Source organism: Erpetoichthys calabaricus, chromosome 2 (assembly GCF_900747795.2).
Source record: "Erpetoichthys calabaricus chromosome 2, fErpCal1.3, whole genome shotgun sequence".
Classification (NCBI taxonomy): domain Eukaryota; kingdom Metazoa; phylum Chordata; class Cladistia; order Polypteriformes; family Polypteridae; genus Erpetoichthys; species Erpetoichthys calabaricus.
In genome coordinates this window covers 233,139,575-233,161,761 of record NC_041395.2, presented here as the reverse complement: position 1 = coordinate 233,161,761, position 22,187 = coordinate 233,139,575, and the positions used below count along the sequence as shown (strand labels likewise).

At 42.9% G+C, this 22,187-nt stretch overlaps 1 protein-coding gene across 1 annotated transcript in view; it reads left to right on the top strand.

Moving 5' to 3' along the window:
• Positions 1–674: 674 nt before the first annotated feature.
• The window catches only part of LOC114646877 (inactive carboxypeptidase-like protein X2), a 357,898-nt gene continuing 336,385 nt past the window's right edge, over positions 675–22,187 (top strand). The window contains exon 1 of the mRNA XM_028795245.2: positions 675–1,173. Within this exon, the coding sequence (XP_028651078.1) occupies positions 867–1,173 (307 nt within the window). The 5' untranslated portion in view covers positions 675–866. The remainder of the gene's footprint in view (positions 1,174–22,187) is intronic.

The following is a 22,187-nucleotide window of genomic DNA, read 5'->3' as shown; positions in this document are numbered from 1 at the left end:
TTTTGACTTTTACCTGTGTTGCCCTTTTGACTTGCTATCATCTTCAGCCTTTGAAAATTAATTCAGTTTAATATCTTTGTCCTTAGAAAGGTATCTCTGCCTCCCTCATAAAATAAATATTAGCATTTTTTTCATTTTTTATTGGAAGGATAGAACCAGTAGCAACATGCACAGAACCACAATTATTTTGTCTTAACTCCTGCATTCGTAGTTGAAATGATTATTTTAGCATTAAATATGTTAAAAGGATTTCCTAAAAATGACTTCAGGGTTGCTGAATTAAAAGCATACGCTAAAAAGTGAAATTTTCTCTTGCTTGTTGTTTTTTGAATTTCAGTTTTAAATTAAGTTGCATTTTTAAGCATGGTAAAATCACTTGTGTAAATTGCATAAATCGGAAAGGAAAAACTGGTACTTCCCTTTTACATGGGTCACGGACAAATTTTTCAGGGTATTTGAATGAAATACATATTTATAGAACAAAGTAGCACACTGATGGTTTTAATTACTTTATGTTTGTAGAAACTACATTTATCTTTAGGAATCTGACAAAAAAAAACTCCTCTGAGCTTAGCAAAGGATCTTTAGTGCATGAACTGAGCCACCTGCCAACATCCAAAGCAGAAAATCCCTTTACCCCTCCTCCTCCCCTCACTTCCCTGCAAGCAATCACATGGACCTCCTGGCTCTAGAGTGTTCTTCACTCACTTAGTGCTTTAAAAGTTTGTAAACTCTATTCCAGCTGAAGCACGGAAGCTGATGTGACTAGCAGCTTTGCTGCAGGGACTGACAAAGCTCAGCCGATTGCTTGATTTTCTTTCTTCCCTGCCTGCTACAACCTTCCCAGTAACAGGATCCCTGTGATTATGCTCCCTTCAGTGAACAGGGGTTATTGTTTAGCATTTCTGAGTTTCTCCCTTTTTGGACTGCTGGGGCAGCTCCTACATGTTACCCATGGGATCCCGATGGAAGACCAGGATTACTATCTGCAGGAAATTATGAACAGGGAGCATTACTATTCTTTCTCGGAATCAGAGGCTATTGTAAGTAATACCCAAGCATCTGAGCAACTAGGAAATACTGAGGAACACTTCAAACCCAAAGCAGGAAAGAATGAGTTAAAAATCAAAAAAGAGAAAGAGACAGATAAATCCACTACTGAAAATACAGCAGGTAAATTTATTTCTGTGTGGTTCAGAGCCTAATATCTATCTCATGTGTTGCATGTTTTTTTTTTCTAAAGTAACACTAAAAGTAAGATTCTTATGTATATGTGGGTGTGAGTGTGTGTAATACAAATAGAAATAAGGTAAAAATTAACATTGTGCATTATATATGCGGCCAGCTTTTCTATTTGTTTTGGACATGCATACATATTAATGTAGCTTTAAAAATGAACAAGAGCATTTTATATTCTCGCTAAGTAAAAACTGTGTCAGGTCAGCTGTAGATTTAATTTAACCCTTGGAAGCAACTATACCTCTCAGGTGGGACTGAACAGGCTGGTGCTGAGCTAGCCCTTAATGCAATGTCTTAAAGAAAAAGGTCATGGGGAACTTGATCATGGAAAACATAGTTAAAAGGAGACCACCATCAATTATTCTGTCATTTTCTGACAGGTTAATAATACAAGTTTGTGATAAATCTGACTAAAGAAGCAGACTAAAGATATGTAATAAACTCTATCAGTAGTTTAGTTCATGCAATGCTAAAAAATCTGAGGTATTTTAATATTTCCGAGAAAATCACCATACTTTGTGGCACAGCTAAAGAGTTTTCAATTTTTATAACTTTTAAGATTAGAGTAACTATTACTAACATGTACAATTTTCAAAGTCCTGTAATGTTATTTGGCCAGAACTATGAGTAGTATTATTACTACAGCATAATAAAAAAATGACGAAAATATATCTATATGGATTACGCAGTTTTTTTGTTTGTATAATATTTATGTGCCATATACAAGATAATTGTTTTATTTAAGTGCACAAGTTACTTATGCAGTGAGCTTTTTGTTTTCAATAGAGATAAGACCAAACTCCCTATTACATAAGAAAATATTCTGCATACGTATTACATTCAAAATGTGGAATTACTGTAGCTTAGACACCTCCTTCAACACCAAGATGTGCAGCACATCATTTCTGAAAAGAAGTTTGTCATTTTTAACTTTCTGGATCTGACCTCAAGTACTAGTAAACTGGGTTTTGCAAATCTTTTGTCAGCACCTCTGCATTGAAAATTAAAACTAAGAAATTACTCCCTTTTTCAAGAGACAACATAATTAAATGCATTATGGTAATAGAGTGAACTACTAGGTTTGTCCTTTGGATGGCAGATTTCATCCAGTATGCTAACACATGCACCACTTCTTGAGTTAATAATGTTTCCAACATATGCATCACATTCCCATGCAAACTTAAAAGCAATTTACTTGGTGTATTGGTGTATCAGGAGAAAAGTACTTTGCATTTACTGCTCTTTCGAAATATTTCCCAAAGGACTTTGCATACCTCTTTCAGTAAATTAATGATGCACCCAGATATTTCATTCATGGTCACACAGAGGCCAGAGCCAACATCTGGATTTGAACTTAGCACCTCTATATTTCTAGAAGAATTTTAGCTTAAGCAATACCACCTGATAGTAGTAAATAACAAACCATAAATGATACACGATCATGGTGTAACATTGTAACTGTCTTACAAAAGAATATATACAGAGCAAAAGGCAAGGAAAATAAACAATACTGTATGCTGTTTGAGGGATACCTCCTACAGAAACTACTTACCATATGGTGCTAACATGCTGTTAGAGAACCAGAAACAGGTTCACTGAAACACCTCAGCCCGAGAGAGGTGCCCTAGTGAATTCTAAGGCTAATCTTCTATTATTGACAGAACCACCTTCTGTATAGTCTTGTCCTTATTTTGGAGCTCTTATATGACAATGAGGAAAGTGTATTTTCCCATTCATCCATCCATTTACTGAGTATAGTGAAGCCGGAATCAGTCCCCTCAGCACAGGGAGAATGGCAGAAACCAACTGTGAATTGGGGGACAACATATTGTAGCATATACAACTACCCAACACCACACTTTATCACAATGAAACAGTTTATAATTGCCAGTCAACGTGACCTGGGAAGAAGGGAAACTGCCAAACAGGTATACCTTTTAAACTGGTTCATTTATTAATAATTCACAAGCAGTTATTTACCATATAAGCAGCCCAAAGTACACAGCAATTCGAAGTAAAATAAAAACATGCTGCTTACTGGGTCTACCTATACATGTGCTGAACCTCTGTCTTCCAGGTGACTTTCCCAAATTTACCTAATTTCAAATTACCACCAAGCACCCTCTTCCTCATCTCTTTCTTTCTCTCTTTCTGTCTCTGTTTTGCACTAACATATGAACCTGGCTTCCTGCTAAAACGATTTACAGTAATTCCAACTTTCGTATCTCTCAGCTCTAGACTTAAATCGTGTTCTGCTATGAGGCAGTTTAAATGCCTTGATAGGATTATTTCTAGCCAAGGACTGGGGATGCCCCATTTATGCTACAAAAACAGCAGGCAAGTGCTTCCATTTATTGTCTCTGATGTCAATTTACTCCATTAGTATTTGGAAACCTTAAAAAGCTGGTTTCTCAGGCAGTCTCTCAATTGCTAGTTCCATTACAGCCGTGTTTCTCAACCTTTCTGGTATTGCGAGCCACTGTGTCTTCAGAACTCGCCAAGAAGGGGTATCCCCCTTGGTGAATTCAGCACAGTTGTCATAGCGGTTCCCACTTGGCGAATCAAGTGTGAATTTTAGAACCAGGGTTAGTCCCTCTTTGAGAATTGAGAAACACTGCATTAGACGGACAACCAAATGCTACCTTGTATCAATTACTGAGAGAGTACTGGCTTCCTGGCAGTGGCGCTTAATTTTTTTCTTAAATAGGTAACTCGGCCCCAGTTTCCCCAGATAAGTGCACTATGCTACTCACTGTAAGCTATTCATGTAAGTCATGTAACCACCCAATATACTCTTACATTGCCTTTTGTCTTTCTCAGTAAAAGATCAGTCATTCCTAGCACATGCTCCATTGCCTGCCTACTAGTATCAGTGCATACTTTTAAGTAGGCTTCTAGTCTCTCCTTCTTCTGCCTATTGCCCTTTTGGAGGACCATATCAGGTGTACTGTCCCCTAGAATCCCTACTTGCTCTCTCTATCTCTCCCTTTTTTCTCTCTGCCACTAAGGGTCACTTGATGGAGCCCTTCACTCTGGATCCACAGCACTATCTATCTATCTATCTATCTATCTATCTATCTATCTATCTATCTATCTATCTATCTATCTATCTACTTGTAGTAAATATAGTTTCAAAATATTTCAACATTAATAGTATACTGTAACTGACAATATTAAATAACAAATCATTTACTGGAAAAATAAATAAAAATAATGACAAAAATGCTTTTATTGTATAAGTATACACATTTTATAATGGAAAGTATAACTGTGTACAGATTTAATTAATTTCATTCCTAATCATATACAAAGGAAAAGAGCCATCTCCTGACTCTAAAATCCCCCAAATAAAATCAGCTGTTCCAAAGAAAAAATAGCATTGTAATCATTTCTATGCAAATGATTATTACATAACATAGTATTAAAAAATTAAAAATACTGCTTTTGTTTAACACAAACCTCAATGGAATTTTTCAAAACCTACTTTGTTTAGCTTATTATGCTTCAGTGTTAAAGTTCTTGTGAATGTTATGTCTTCTTCCTATAACTTGCTGCAAATTTTCCCTTGCCATTGGCTTCCTCCTTCGACTTATTTTCAACATAGAGAGGGTTGAAGGATTGCTTTACCTTTGTACTTAAAAAAAGAATATAAAATTTTTGTATTTTTCCTTCTTCTAAAACACCACAATTAAAAACCATAAACACCAAAAATAACCCTTATCAATAGTAACCCTTATCAATTTGCATTCAGTGTTTTCCTATAAATGTTGACACTTAAGCTTATCGCATCAGACATATAAATATGGCTAGAATTATACATCCAATTGCTGACCTTAGGAAACAGAAGTGAATTGCTTGGAGGTACACTAATCCAAGGGGCTGATTGAAGCAAGTGGAAGAAACTAAAATAAACTAGTGTAGATTTTGAGCTGTATTTAAAAAAAAAAAAAATGAAATTTGAAAACATAAATGAAAACACATTAAAAATGGAGTATTAACCATCTTGGCATTAATTTCAAGGATTTCTCAGGCTCAGAATTCTATGAAAATACGGGTATTCCCGAGTCTTACTTGTTAAAATTTCATTTAACTTCATTTATGTGTTTATGGATTTAAATATTGTATGGGTTTGTAATTTACTGTTGCTGCATTATAGTTATAATTAAATATAAGCATTGTGAGCCTTCACTCAATTTAGATGAGATGTGGAGGGTTTAGCCCAAATAACAATTGAGACAGTATTCTGCAGCCATCTTCTGAAAGAAATGATATCATGCTGCAAAAATATTATGAATTGTTTTTACACACTCTATGCCAATTTATGGTAGCTCATCAGTATGTTTGAGTGGGGCAGAGCCTTCAAAAAAAAACAAAAACAAATAGCAATTAAATAAAGAGCTGTAAAGCCTGTTTCAGAACAAACTGAAAGTGAACCATTTGTTAAATCAAGCAATAGTAATGACAATGTGAAGTAGCCATCAGACTGTGACACACATAGTGGAACTGATGCATATGGCGCGGTATGACTGAACCGCCATTATCTGCCTGGTGACTTTGGTCGCCTGAAGGTTCACGGTGGTGCAAGTAGCATTGTGGCAGAAAGACAAAAATGATTGCAGTCAAGTAGAAGGACAAAAAGACTTTAGCCCCCTAAGAACTGTTCACAATGTGCCACCTGTCAACGTACGTGTTATGGGAAATGTGGAAGTCAGTAAGCCTTGTCCTGAGGTAATCTAAAATAACACAAGAAGCACGTCACTTTTCGGGATCAGACACTGACTTTCTTGCTTGTACTGCCCCCATTGCAACGTTGGGCTGTGCGTTGGTGACTTTTTCCAGGCATGGAGGACTCATATGAAGGACTTGCACTGTATCTGCATCAGTACAACAGTGGAATCTAGACGTACCTTTCCTATTGTATTTATGATAAAGATTTGGTATTTACATATTTCTGATACACATAATAACATTTTTTTTGTTGAAAAAATGTCAGTGTTTTGGCTTGTTTTTCTGGGGGTAAACATAACACAAAGGAGACTACTAAAAAAGTATACCTCGGTTTATCACAGATCAGTCCTCACACAAGTTTGTTGAAGTTTTCAGTGCATTCTTTTTCACATAGTTTGCCACAAAATGTGCTTTGGATTGCTGTGGTGAAATCTCATGTTAAAATAGCTGTGTACTCAGTTACTTTACAACATTCATTAATTTGTTACATGTAAAGGTTTGTGCATTCACAACATGATACAATATGATATAAATAACACATACTGAGACTCTGTTGCAAAGCTGAAAAAATATTTTTTAATTGTTTTTAAAACCTGCATCTTGTAATTTTTATGAGCTATACTCTAAATTATTCAAGTTTCCTCTATTCAAACAGACTGTACAAGGAAAAAATTATGTTATGACAGTTGTGGACCTCCAGGGATTTATTTTATTCAAGAATGTTGCTAATGGGTATTTTTGTTTTCCCTTTCCCAGTTGTCACCTGAGCAATTCTGTAATTGTTAGGATTTCTTTAGGTTATGGGTTAACATTTCTGTTTTCTCTGTTTTTAATTTTATGCATTTAAATATTATATAGTTTTGTTATTTATTGTTTCTGCATTATAGTTGTAATTAAATATGAGCCTTTACTTAGTGAGACCTTTGCCAGTGTAAATTATTCAGGCAGGGATTGACACCCTGGCAGCAGGACATTGGACTGTACATAGAAAACAGAAACCTTCAGGAAGATCCAGCTAAACATAATAAAAATATGAAAGTGCATTACAGGGGTTGCCTCTGTATAGATCATTGGTGAGGTTCAACACTAGTAAATGAAAAGAAAATATCCAAAATAAATTTTATAAATAAGTAACATTGACCTCTCTGATAAATGCTTTTCAATGTTTAAGAATATTTGCTGATTTTGATGGATGGAACATACTATTTGCTATTGTTTATGGATTAGATTGTGTTTTATTACTTTGTTTTGCTGTTTAAATAAAAAATATAGCACATTACAACTGCATAAATAGGATCACATATAGTGCAAAAAATACATAATGAAGATGTGTTTCTGATCTCATTGTATGAATGATTTGCCTTAGAGTATATAAAGTCAGATGACTTGTGTTTAATAGAAATTAAATACACAGTAAATGTTCTTACTATTGCCTTCCTACAGCTAACCATCTACCTTTTTGAAAAAATCAGTGGACATGGAAAGAAATGGTGTGAAATTCAGGTTTATCTAACAACTGCTAAGCCCTGTTCCTAAGTTTCAGTAGTCCTTTGAAATCTGTCAAAGAAAACATGCAGAAAGCACAAAATTTGATTAAGAAAAAATGTTTACAAATGATTAAGCTCAAAGATAAAAAAAATTGTCAATTTCAGTTATACACAAACATTCCACGCATTCATTCCTCTAATTTTTAAATCTGTGGTTCCTATCATTTGACCAAAGGAAGTCAAAATCTAGCAGCATTGTGTGCTACCAAGCTGTGACAATCCTGGAGTGGACATGAGGCCATTGTATGCTGTAGGGAAAAATTTCAAATCTGCTTATTTGAAGTCTTCTTTCTAATAGGAATGGGTAATAATAATGTTTTTTTTCTGAGTGTGAGATTTATTCAAGAGCTCTTTATATAATCACAAGCAATATTGCCTTTTAAAGAGGGTGAGTGATGAAAATTGCCTTTTGTGAGCTTCCGTAATTCACTGAAGGATCCAGATGACTTCCTTTCAGTTTTTGAACATCTTGTTTTGTTAACATAAGTTTTTTTCATCTTTGAGGAGTAAGCAAAAGTAATAGGCAGCAAAAAAAAACCTGATGTTTCACATCTGTTCTCTTGTAAAGGGCAGAAATTCTTGTACAGAACCTGTTTGCAATTTTCTTTTTCTCTGTGGTCAAAAAATTGGTGTCTAAATTGCATCCTATGAAATTATATATGAAGTAAACAATACTATTTTAGGGTGCAACACCACTATATGACACTTCTTCTCAATTATGGGGACTGGGCTGACAGCCGTTTTTGTGGAAGACTTTTATTGCCCCATAATTTCATTTCCTAGTTTCAGCTTGAAGTGCTGTTATTATGGATGAGCATTTGCACAGTATTAGTTTCATGCCTGCCCATGTGCCTACTGCACCTTGCTCAGAGATGATTTAAAGAAACAAATTAGGGTGAACAGAGAGAAAAGGAAAAGTCACTTACATGGACATAGCTGCACAACACAAAATATAGCTAATGTATACGATAACAAAGGGAATGTTAACGCTGATTAGACAGCATTACCACAGCTTTAAACATTTATAAGCTAGTCAAAAGTTAAAAAATTCTAACTATGAAAACTCTTTTCAGAATACCAAGAAAAAACAGTCAGTCAGTCATTTTCCAACCCGCTATATCCTAATACAGGGTCACAGGGGTCTGCTGGAGCAATTCCCAGCCAACACAGGGCGCAAGGCAGAAACAAACCCCCGGCAGGGTGCCAGCCCACCGCAGGGCACACTCACACCCACACACCAAGCACACACTAGGGACAATTTAGGATCGCCAATGCTCCTAACCTGCAAGTCTTTGGACTGTGGGAGGAAACCAGAGCACCCGGAGGAAACCCACGCAGATACGGGGAGAACATGCAAACTCCACGCAGGGAGGACCCGGGAAGTGAACCCAGGTCTCCTTACTGTGTGCCGCCCCAAGAAGAAACATGAATTACTAAATATTTATCAGTTTATCAAAATTTGTATTTCATGGTCAAACCAGAGCATACCTTATCAGCAATGGGCAACTCAGGGCCAACAACCACACTGTGCAAGAAAATTAGCAAAAATAATAATTACTAAAATTATGTCTTTACTACATATATTGGACCAAGAATTTTTATTGAATTCTAAATTAACTTTGTAATCAGTTCAAAGTGTATAAAGTTATTAGGTATTAAGATCCCCCCACCCCAACTAACTTACACTCTTCTGCCCATATTTCAGGTTGTGAAACAATGTACAAAGGTGAGAAACAAATAGTAACCCTTACAATTCCACAAATACTACTAGTTTTATTACACAGAGAAATAAATAATTTTTTCTTTACTGCCTATCTTAGTTACACACCCTGGGATGTGTGACTGGAGTTGCAAAGAGCACATAAAATAGCCTGCTTCTTTCACAATTGACATTGTGTTAAAATACATATGTAAAGAAATGCATTTATCTTAATGCATCCTTGCCTAGGCTAATTAACATTTCCTACAGAAAATATACCTTAAAACATTCTAAAGACATTTTGGGACAGAAATATATCTGAAATTGAATAGTTTGGTATTATTTCAGGAGTGATGTGACAAGTTTTAAGTTAAAAAGCATAAATTACTAATTAAAAAACAATTACACATAAAGACACAGATTTGTTTAAACAGGAAAACAAAATAGTTTGTAAAATAAATGAGCCTAGAAGTCTCTTTCCATTAATTAATTGTTAAATTGTTAAGCATTTGACAACAATGTCTATTTTGTTAGTTTTTAAAACCAACAGTGAAGAATAATAAAACTGAATGGAGAAAAACACCCACACATACGTACATATACAGTTAGGTCCATAAATATTTGGACAGAGACAACTTTGTTCTAATTTTGGTTCTCTACATTACCACAATGAATTTTAAATGAAACAACTCAGATGCAGTTGAAGTGCAGACTTTCAGCTTTAATTCAGTGGGGTGAACAAAACGATTGCATAAAAATGTGAGGCAACTAAAGCATTTTTTTAACACAATCCCTTCATTTCTGGGGCTCAAAAGTAATTGGACAATTGACTCAAAGGCTATTTCATGGGCAGGTGTGGGCAAGTCCGTCATTATGTCATTATCAATTAAGCAGATAAAAGGCCTGGAGTTGATTTGAGGTGTGGTGCTTGCATATGGAAGATTTTGCTGTGAACAGACAACATGCGGTCAAAGGAGCTCTCCATGCAGGTGAAAGAAGCCATCCTTAAGCTGCGGAAACAGAAAAAACCCATCCAAGAAATTGCTACAATATTTACGAGTGGCAAAATCTACAGTTTGGTACATCCTGAGAAAGAAAGCAAGCACTGGTGAACTCAGCAACGCTAAAAGACCTGGACGTCCACGGAAGACAACAGTGGTGGATGATCTTAGAATTCATTTCCATGGTGAAGAGCAACCCCTTCACAACAGCCAACCAAGTGAACAACACTCTCCAGGGGGTAGGCATATCAATATCCAAGTCTACCATAAAGAGAAGACTGCATGAAAGTAAATACAGAGGGTGCACTGCAAGGTGCAAGCCACTCATAAGCCTCAAGAATAGAAAGGCTAGATTGGACTTTGTTAAAGAACATCTAAAAAAGCCAGCACAGTTCTGGAAAAACATTCTTTGGACAGATGAAACCAAGATCAACCTCTACCAGAATGATGGCAAGAAAAAAGTATGGAGAAGGCATGGAACAGCTCGTTATCCAAAGCATACCACATCATCTGTAAAACACGGTGGAGGCAGTGTGATGGCTTGTGCATGCATGGCTGCCAGTGGCACTGGGACACTAGTGTTTATTGATGATGTGACACAGGACAGAAGCAGCCGAATGAATTCTGAGGTGTTCAGAGACATACCGTCTGCTCAAATCCAGCTAAATGCAGTCAAATTGATTGGGTGGGGTTTCATGATACAGATGGACAATGACCCAAAACATACAGCCAAAGCAACCCAGGAGTTTATTAAAGCAAAGAAGTGGAAAATTCTTGAATGGCCAAGTCAGTCACCTGATCTTAACCCAATTGAGCATGCATTTCACTTGTTGAAGACTAAACTTCGCACAGAAAGGCCCACAAACAAACAGCAACTGAAAGTCGCTGCAGTAAAGGCCTGGCAGAGCATTAAAAAGGAGGAAACCCAGCATCTGGTGATGTCCATGAGTTCAAGACTTCAGGCTGTCATTGCCAGCAAAGGGTTTTCAACCAAGTATTAGAAATGAACATTTTATTTCCAGTTATTTCATTTGTCCAATTACTTTTGAGCCCCTGAAATGAAGGGATTGTGTTAAAAATGCTTTAGTTGACTCACATTTTTATGCAATCGTTTTGTTCACCCCACTGAATTAAAGCTGAAAGTCTGCACTTCAACTGTATCGGAGTTGTTTCATTTAAAATTCATTGTGGTAATGTACAGAACCAAAACTAGAAAAAGGTTGTCTCTGTCCAAATATTTATGGACCTAACTGTATACTGTATATATATATACTAGGGGTCTTTTCGCCCTGCTCACTTTGTGAGCCCACCCCGGGGTGCGCCACGTGGCAGCCACTTTGCATCTCTGCCGGTCACGTTCTGAAGGGGGTGGCTGAACACATGCTTTGGAGATGCGGACGGATCACCTGCTTGCTTACTGCTCCTCCTGCAGTGCTTCGTGTTCCTCCCCAGGCCCAATTCCAAAACCCCACCCCCGGGCACGCTAAGTGCTTGCCACTACGCGTCTCTGCATTGTGTTTGGGGGGCTGAACGCACATTAAGGTGATGCGGATGGATCAGCTGCTGTCTTTATGCTAATGCTGCCGAACTGCGTGCTCTGCTTGTCGCGCTGCGTGTCGATCATTTAAAAGCCTGTACAGCAGCTGTCCTTTTGTCTCATTGCTTCGTCTCATGGGATGTCAGTGTCTCTTGCGGGACGTCCGGGCTGATTATTACTTTCCTTATTTGATGAATTTGCACATAGATTATTATTGTTCTCTTGTGCATCCTTTTTTTCTTTCTTTTCTTTATTTATTTAGGACCTCACATGAATTTTAAATAATAATTACTATATTGAATTAATAGTATACTGTGCAGTACACAATTTAATGTTAATATGTGGGGAAATTGTAATTTCATCTTTAAATCATCTTTTTGATCCCTAAAATACTGATAATAGTTCATAGCTAATAGATAAATGAAAGTAGTCCAGGACATGGAGTACCAGAGTTGTGTAGTGCTTTTATACACCACCTTACTTACTCATATGTGACAAGTTTTGTGACACTAATAAAACTAAAACTCACATTTGCAATGTTTGAGAAAAACCTGAGTATATCCATCCATCCATCCATCCATTTTCCAAACCGCTGAATCCGAACACAGGGTCACGGGGGTCTGCTGGAGCCAATCCCAGCCAACACAGGGCACAAGGCAGGAAACAATCCTGGGCAGGGTGCCAACCCACCGTAGGACACACACAAACACACCCACACACCAAGCACACACTAGGGCCAATTTAGAATCGCCAATCCACCTAACCTGCATGTCTTTGGACTGTGGGAGGAAACCGGAGCGCCCGGAGGAAACCCACGCAGACACGGGAAGAACATGCAAACTCCACGAAGCGAACCCGGGTCTCCTAACTACGAGGCAGCAGCTCTACCACTGCGCCACCGTGCCACCCAGCCTGAGTATATGAAATATAATTTTCACATACCTGGTAAGAAACTGTAAAATACGTCAGTTCAGAGTCGCCATTTAACCTGACAGTTCCCTGAAGGAAACGTCTTGTAGATATAGTGAGAGCAAACATAAGTGTTTGGCATGTGATTGGAAACCAGAGTACACAGAGTAAACGTACATAAAACAGGGTAGAACATAAAAACTTCAAACAGGCAATGAGTGACCTGGCAGGTACCAACACCTGGTTTAAAAAAAAAATTTATATATATGTATATATTGTCGTACATGGCTGGGGGTCAGACCCGGCCGGGACACCTGGAAAGATGGAGTTGTGGCATATTTGTCCTCCAGGCCACAAGGGGGCAACCGCCCTGGAGTAGAAGAGGCCCACGGAAGGGGAGCAGGGAGGCTCAAGTCCGTGGAGGCCCGTATCCATCACCAGGGGGCGCCCCAAGCCTCATGGAGCCCGGGACTTATTTACTTCCGCCACACATAGGGAGGACGATCCTTCCAGGGTCACCCGGAGTGCTTCCGGGTGCTCTCCTGATGCTTCCACCACACCAGGACGTGACGTCAGGTAGAGCAGCTGGAGCTCATCCGGGTGAGGATAAGAGGGGCCGCCTCCCTCCAATCAGAGAGTTGGAGTCGGGAGCAGGAGCAGGACGAAGCTCCATGAGAGAGAGGACAGGTGGCCCAGAGACAAGGAGAGAGAAGGCCCAGGAGAAGGGAGACTGGGGCTAGAAGCACGTTGTGAGTTGTGCGGGACTGAGTAGTGTTGTTGTGGGGAGAAGAAAATAAAAGTATTTTGGATAAAGATGTGGTCTCAGACTGGTGGTGTCCGGGCAATTATCACAATATATATAAAAATGTATATATACGTACTGTATATAAGTATAAAATGTATACTGTCGGGCAGCCCGAACTGAGAGGTCGTGAACCCGGGAGAGAGCATCAGCGTTGGCTTGGAGGTTACCCCGGCGATAGGTGATGGTGAACTTGTAGGGCTGTAAGTCCAAAAACCACCTAGTGACCCAAGGGTTCACACTGGAGAGCGGCATGGTCTGTCACCAAGGTGAACTCTCGACCCAATAGTATGTACTGCAGTACATTACCGCCGACTTGATGGCCAGGACTTCCCGTTCTACCGCTGTATACCTTGTCTCAGTTTCCGGCGCCATCAATGCTCTGGCTCAGCTCAGCACCTAGACCTGTGTCTGAAGCATCGGTCTGGAGTAGAAAAGGAAGAGAAAAATCAGGGGTTCTCAAAACAGGTGCCGTCGTGAGGGCCATTTTTAGGTCACTGAATGCCCGTTCCATCATGCCATTCCACACCACATGAAAAGGGGCCCGCTTTTTTGTCAAATCGGTCAAGGGTGCAGCCCTCTCAAAAAACTGAGGTACAAACCGGCAATAGTAACTCACTAGTCCTAAAAAGGCTTGCGCCTGCTTCTTGACTATCGGACGGGACCATTCGAGGATGTCTTTGATTTTGGAACACTGTGGCTTCACCATTCCCCCTCCTACCAGGTAGCCCAAATATTTGGCTTCGTTCAAGCCAAAAAACTCTTCTGGGGGTTGATACGAAGCCTGGCCTAACGCTAGTGTCAGGAGGACAGCGTATACCTGCAATACATGTTCCTCCCAGGTGGCAGAAAAAATGACAACGTCATCAAGGTAGGCGGCACAATAGGACTGGTGGGGCTGTAGCACTCTATCTACCAGATGCTGGAAAGTTGCTGCCTCTCCGTGCAGCCCAAATGGAAGGACCTTGTATTGCCAGTGCCCACTAGGGGTGCTAAAAGCTGTTTTTTCTCTTGCAGATGCCGTTAAGAGAATTTGCCAGTATTCCTTTGTAATGTCAAGAGCAGTCAGATAATGGGCCGTTCCCAGCCTCTCGAGGAGTTCGTCTACTCAGGGCATAGAATAGGCATCGAACTTGGAGACCTGATTGAGATGCCTAAAGTCGTTACAGAATCTCCATGAACCATCCGGCTTAGATACGAGGATGATAAGACTGGACCAGGGGCTATGGCTTTCTTTGATGATGTCCATATCCAACATTCATTGTACCTCTAGCTCCACCTCAGCATGTTTTGCCTCAAGGGAGATGATAGGTTCGTTCCCTGACTACCACCCGGTCCATTACGATGTCATGCTGAATTAGCAAATTCCGGCCTGGTGCTTCACTGACTCCTTCCAGGACAGACCGAATTGCACCCTCGAACTCCTGTCACTGGTGGGAAGTCAAATTGTGACCGAGGTTAAGGTTGGTTTTCTTTGAGAAAAGGGAGAGGGACGGTCCGGAGGGAGGTGGCTCTTCCCTATCCCTCCAGGGTTTCAAAAGGTTCACGTGGTACACCCTCTCGCTCGGTCGACAGTTTGGTTGGATCACCAAATAGTCCACGAGCCCTTTCCTCTCTTTAACCTCGTATGGGCCCTGCCAATTCGCATAGGAAGGAATTCCTATTATAATTCCGGGCCTGCGCTGCTTGAGCCCTAGATATGTGTTCTTTTAGGAGGGGTTGGATTTTCTCTAACCTATCTAGTAACTGCGTGATATATTCTAGGATGTTTGTGGAGGGAAGTGCCTCCCCTTCCAAACCTTCTTTTAACACATCCAATATGCCCCTGGGTTGGTGTTCGTACAGGAGTTCAAAGGGGGAAAACCCAGTGGAGGCCTGTGGCACCTCCCGGTAAGCGAAAAGCACCACCAGTAAAAGTTGGTCCCAGTTCCTATTGTCCGTGTTGACCGTCTTGCAGAGCATCTGTTTCAGGGTCTGGTTAAAGCATTCCACCAACCCATCTGTCTGGGGGTGGTACACCGACATCCTGAGATGCTTAATGCGGAGTAACTTGGCGACTTCCCTGAACGTATCTGAAGTAAAGGGTGTACCTTGGTCCATAAGGACTTCCTTAGGTATGCCCACTCGGGAAAAAAGACCTACTAGTTCCCATGCGAAATTTTTTGAATTGGCAGTTTGTAGGGGAACCGCTTCGGAATATCGAATTGTGGACCGTCACCAATATATATTTATGGCCTCGTGTTGAAGGTTCCAGGGGTCCTATCAGATCGACACTGATCCTTTCAAATGGCACGTCTATAAGAGGAATCGGGACGAGAGGAGCACGATCCCTCCGGGGAGTCTGACGTAGCTGACAGACTGGGCAAGACTGACAGAAATGTCCTCATTGATCCCGGGCCAGTAAAACCGGAGCTTCACTCTCTCCAGTGTTTTTTCGGCCCCGAGGTGGGTGCCTAAGAGGTGGGCATGCGCTAGTTCACACACTTGCCACCAGTAGGTCTATGGAACTAACAACAACCTCTGCACCTCGCCTTCGTGTTTCGCAACTCGATACAATTCATTATCCAATACAAAGTAGGATCCCGGTGGAGTGGAATCAGCTAACGATATGTTGTTTGTGGATACGATAGTATTCCGGGCAAACTTCAGGGAATCATCGTTCCAGGACGCTGGCGTGGACCGAAATTGATATTCCGAAATTGATATTCCATGCTGGTGAGTGGATTGGGGTTAAGCTCGTCTCAACGAGGAACCTATTCCGGTTGTACTTCCGGGGCAAGGTCTGTAGCCGAAAAGGGCTCCCCCAGATCACCCACATCATCAATAGTCACCGAAGAGCACGGCGTGGGAGCAGCTGGGAGGGAACTTTGCCCTTCCATAATCAGATCCAGCTTAGGTTTCAGAGTGGTAACAGTTCCACCGTGGTTACTTTCCGACCAGTCTTGTCCCAGTATAACCGGGAAGGGGGGCTCGGGCAACACAGCAACAAGCATCTCTCTAGGCTCTCTTTCCCAGGTTATGAAGCACTTTGCTGACCTGTATGACCTGGTCTCCCCATGTACACAAGTGACTCTCGTGTTTGGAGCTCTCCACTGTCGCGGTAAAACATAAAGGCAAGCAACAATGATAATGTTACTCCCAGAATCGAATAACGCCACCACCAAGTGCCCATTTATTAATACCACTCCCTTATTGTTTTACCGCAGGAAGATTAAACAGAGCACAGTACCTCTCACCCTTGGCCCAGCTGCAGTCCATAGGTTCCAGGTTGAGGGGACAGGAGTTGACGATATGCCCCACCTTGCCACATTTGAAACAACGCGGTGGGGTGGGCACCCTTTCCCTCGGTTTATCAGGAGTCTCCGGAGAGCGGCGGGTGGGTTCTGGGGTGGCCACACGTCCCTGTCAGACCCTGTGAGCCATCTTCTCAGACTCCCCGAGTTGGGTTACCACCTGTTGTCGTTCGAGTACCTCCAAAAGGCCGTTCATATCCTTGAAAGGATGTCTCCTGACCTGCTGGGCGAGGTAGTCCGGCATAGCGTGTACAAACGCCTCACAGACGACCTGCTCAACCACCTGGTGAGCCTGGTTGACGTCTGGCCGTAGCCAGCGTCCGATCTTGCCCCAGAACTCGAAGGCCTGGGCTGTAGCCGGGCCGCTGGGGTCGAACTTCCACTGCCGCCATTCCCTCGCCTGCTGGCCGGAGGTTACGCCGTAGCATTTACAGATCTCGGCCTTAAGGAGGTCATATTGGGTGGCTTCCTCCTCAAGAAGATCATTCAAGTACGGGGCCAGAATGGATGCCCACTCCGCCTGCGGCCACAGGTTACGGGTGGCCGTCCTCTCGAAAATCAAGAGGTACGATTCAATATTATCCGCCTCCTAAAGGGGAATGATAGGAGGAGGCGGGGGCCGTGCGGGCTCAATTTTACCGTCTCTGCCACTGCCAGCCGTCTCCGCGAGCTCCACCTTCGTGGCCACCTGGTCCACCTTGAGCGCCTGGAGCTCATTGGCCATAGTAGTTAGGACGCTATTCAGATCCTGCCCTTCAGACATCGTTTTCAGGTCTTTAATCCTGCCGGCTACGCCACTGTAATAATGACAAGCACAAAGTCATAAAGGTCTGGGGTTTTTGGCCCCATATACTGAAACCAAAGCAAGGTCAAATATTTCATTGAATTAAAGAGCCGGACCGGAAATTAGGAACGTGGAATGCTGGGAAGGCGTGGTGGTGGATGGGCAGTGGACGTCATCAGTGGGGGAGGAGAGAAAGGGACCCGGAAGTGTTGTTCTTGCAGCTGTCCGGGAAGGATTATGGTGGCAGCGCTTCGTCTTTTCTATGGAAAGAGAGAGAGAGAGGTTAGTACCCCGCCATTGTCCCCTGGCACGACTTGTCACGATGCCAGTTGGGTCCTTAAGCTGCTCCCATGCGTTCATGCATGACAATAATATATATATATATATTGTGAATGACAGAAAGGAAGAGAGAACACTCTTACAAGGGTTTGGTGTTTTCCTGCCCAGTATAGTGTGAGGTCCACTCGTCTAATCAAGACTTTCTTATACATAAAGAATACAGCCAGGACGACAGGAAGTACAAAGGTCCGAGGGACGTCTGGGTGATGTAGGAGCGTGGAACCAGAAGTGATGTCATCACACTGGGACGGGGGTACACTTGTAAATACGGAAGAGAACTCGAGTGCATGACTTCTTATGGGGTTGTTTGTTCTTTAGTTTTCATGCTAAACAAAAGAGAGAGGAATTAGCGCTCTGTTCCAAACCTAATCCCTGAGAAGTATCACGCTCCATTGATCTGTTCAGCTGCTCCCTACTCGCTCATTTGTGACACGACCCCCCCCCCTCAGCCCAGACCCACTGGGTTGGGTGACCTAAACCGAGAGGTCGAAACCTTGGAGGGAACCCCTATGGTAAACGACAGTGAACCGATATGGCTGCAGATCCAAGAACTACCTGGTGACTCTTTGATTCAATTTCTTATGCATGGCCATCCACTGCAGGGCGGCATGATCGGTGACCAGGGTAAATTCCCAACCCAACAGGTAGTATTGCAGCTGATTCACTGCCCATTTAATCGCCTGGGCTTCCCGTTCAACTGCCGCATACCTCGTTTCCCGGTCTAGCAGTTTTCGGCTCAGGTACATTACGGAGTGTTCAGCACTATCGATACTTTGGCTCAGCACGGTACCTAGACCTGTGTCCGAAGCATGGGTCTAGAAAATTAAAGGATGAGAGAAATCAGGAATTTTCGATACAGGGAAGTTCAGGGCGTTAGTTAACCCAAAAAAACACTTCTTCAGGTTAATGCAAAGCCCGGCATGCGCTGGCGTCAACAAAACCGCATAGACCTGCAGTACATGCTCGTCCAAGGTGCCAGAAAAAATGACTACGTCATCCAGGTAGGCGGCACAATAGGTTCTGTGGAGCTTTAGCTTTTTGTCTACCAGATGCCTGAAGGTCACTGGTGCCCTGTGCAGTCCAAATGAGAGGACCTTGTAATGCCAGTGCCCGCTCATGGTGCTGAATGCTGTCTTTTATTTGGCAGACTCCGCTAAAGGAATTTGCCAGTACCCTTTTGTCATGTCAAGGGTAGTCAAGTAGCGTGCATTTCCCAGCTTCTCGAGGAGCTCATTGACCCGGGGCATAGGATATACATCAAACTTGGAGACCTGATAGAGTCGCCTGAAGTCATTGTAAAATCTCCAGGACCCGTCCGGCTTTGGGACAAGGACAATTGGACTGGACCAAGGACTGTGGCTTTCCTCAATTACATCCAGTTCTAACATCCTCCTGATCTCCATCTCTGCTTCCGTATGCTTTGCCTCTGGGAGGCGGTAGGGTCTCTTCCGGACAATCATCCCCAGGTCCGTCACTATGTCATGCTGAACCAAGGCAGTCCGGCCAGGTTACTCGCTAACTACTGCTGGCACTGGCAGGATGGCTGATTCCAGCTCCCATTTTTGTTGCGGATTAAGATTTAGACCAAGATTAAGGGCTGTTTTCTTAGAGAAAAGGGAGTGGTGTGGGCCGGTGGGGGACTCCACGTCCCGTTCATTCCACGGCTTCAACAGGTTGACATGATATACCCACTCACTCGGTCAACAGTTTGGTTGTCTAACCAAATAGTCCACAAGTCCCTTTCTCTCCTTAACCTCAAAGGGGCCTTGCCAATGGGCCAACAATTTGGAGTGGGAAGTAGGTATGAGCACCATCACACGGTCCCCCAGCTGTAACTCTCGGAGGGTGCTGTTTTTATTATAATGCTGGGACTGCATTGATTGAGCCTTCTCCATGTGCTCTTTTAGAATGGGACGAATCTTAGCCAATCGATCGCGTAACTACGCGATATACTCTTAAGATGTTGGAGCTGGGTAGAACCTCCGCCTCCCAGCCTTCTTTCAGAATATCCAAAATACCCCGGGGTTGTCACCCATACAGTAATTCAAAGGGGGAGAACCCGGTGGAGGCTTGGGGTACCTCCCGGTAGGCAAAAAGCACAAGTGGGAGCAACTGATCCCAGTTTCTCCCATCCTCATTGATTACCTTGCGAAGCATCTGTTTTAAGGTCTGGTTAAAGAGTTCAAACAGTCCGTCCGTTTGTGGATGATAGATGGACGTTTTGAGATGCTTAATGTTGAGTAACCTAGCAACCTCCTTGAACGTGTCCGATGTAAATGGGGTTCCTTGGTCAGTAAGGACTTCCTTTGGAATCCCCACTCGTGAAAATAGACTTCCCGTGTGATATTTTTTGAATTGGCCGTCCGCAAGGTGATGGCCTGTGGGTACCCAGTAGTATAATCAACCATTACTAGAATATATTTGTGTCCCCTGGATGAGGGTTCCAATGGGCCCACAAGATCAATGCCAATTCTCTCAAAGGGGATGTCAATTAATGGAATAGGGACGAGAGGAGCACGGTCCCTCCTAGGAATCCTGCGAAGTTGACAGTCCGGGCAAGACTGGCAAAATCGACAGACCTCCTCATTTATCCCGTCAAAAGAATTGGAGCCTAATCCGCTCCAGGGATTTCACGGGCCCCAGATGGGCTCCCAGGAGGTGGACATGGGCTAACTTGCAAACCTCCCACCGGAAGGCTCGCGGGACTAGCAACAATGACCTTACCTCACTTTCGTGATCCGCCACTCGATACAACAGATCATTGTTCAGAACAAAGTAGGGTCCCTGTGGTATGGAATCCTGGACGAGTTGCCTGTCAACAGAAACAACCGCATTCAGGCAATCATCATTCCATTGCTTGCGTTTGAAAGAGGAAGGAGTACACCTATATTGGAATTGTAGTGCACTCAAAGGATCCTCTGGGCCCTCAAGCGGTGGGGTCTTGCTTCCCTGGCCTTCTGGTGGTGTTATTTCTTGGTTGGCCGGGGGAATCGAGACCTCAGTCCCTTGTGGTTCCCCCCCAGAAGTACAAGGTGTGGGAGCAGCGGGGTCGGAAGTGCTTCCGTCCATTATCAGTCTCAACTCTTCCGCAGGTGTGCTTTGTTCCATACCGTTTACACTATAAGACCAGTCCCGCCCCAGTATAACCGGACAGGGAGGGTCCGGGAGTACTGCCACCAGCACATGTTTCGGGACTACTTTCCAGGTTACAACACACTTGGCAGATTTATAATATCTGATCTCTCCGTGTATACAAGTCACCCCTGTTGTGGTTTTTAGGAACTGTCGTGGTAGGACAAAACGGTGAGCAACAATGGTAATGTTACTCCCGGAATCAAACATAGCCAACACCTTGTGCCCATTTATCAAAATCACACCCGTGTTTGGTAGAGAACAGGGATTGGAGAAAGCACAGTACCTTTCTCTGCGTGCCCAGGAACAATCCATCGGTTCTGTGGATAGAGGATAGGAGGTCATTATGTGCCTCAGTTCCCCACACTTGAAACAGCGTGGGAGGCTGGGCAGTTTCTCTTTTGGTTTGACCGGGCGCTCTGTGGGTCGGCGGGCGGGCTTGGGAGCAGCAACACATCCTTGTCGGGCTCCGCGAGCAGACCTTACTGATCCCCCTGATTTGGCAATCGCCAGCTGACGTTCGACCACCTCTACGAGGACATCCATATTTTTGTAGGAATATCTACAGACCTGCTGGGAGAGATGGTCAGGCATGGCATTTATATAGGTCTCGCAGGCTAGCTGTTCGACCACTTGCCTGCCGTTGTTTACATCTGGCCTTAGCCACCTGCCAATCTTGCCCCAGATCTCGAATGCTTGCACCCTAGGAGATTGATCCACATTGAACCTCCAGAGTCTCAATTCCCTCACCTGCTGGCCCGAGGAAATGCCGTATCACTTGAACAGTTCGCCCTTTAGGATATCGTAACTGGCGGCCTCCTCCTCACTAAGATCATAGTATCAGACATAGTAAGATCAATGCGTCACCCTTCAAATATGGCGCAAGTATGTGGGCCTACTCCGCCTTTGTCCACTAGTTATGAGCAGGGGTCCACTCGAAAACTAACAGGACCCAATGTCGTTGCCCTCTGCTAGCAGTACTAGCTGAGCAGGAGGAGGCTGAGGAACCTCTGGTCTTACCGCATGTCCTGCAACGAATCTAGCCTCTGCCTCAGCCAATTTTGTGCGGGTTTCCCCGACCTGGAGCTTGAACATCTGCAGCTCTGTCAGAATGGTCTTCAAGACGGTATTCAGGTTTTGTTCTTCCGACATTCTTCCTCGAACAAATTACCTGGCT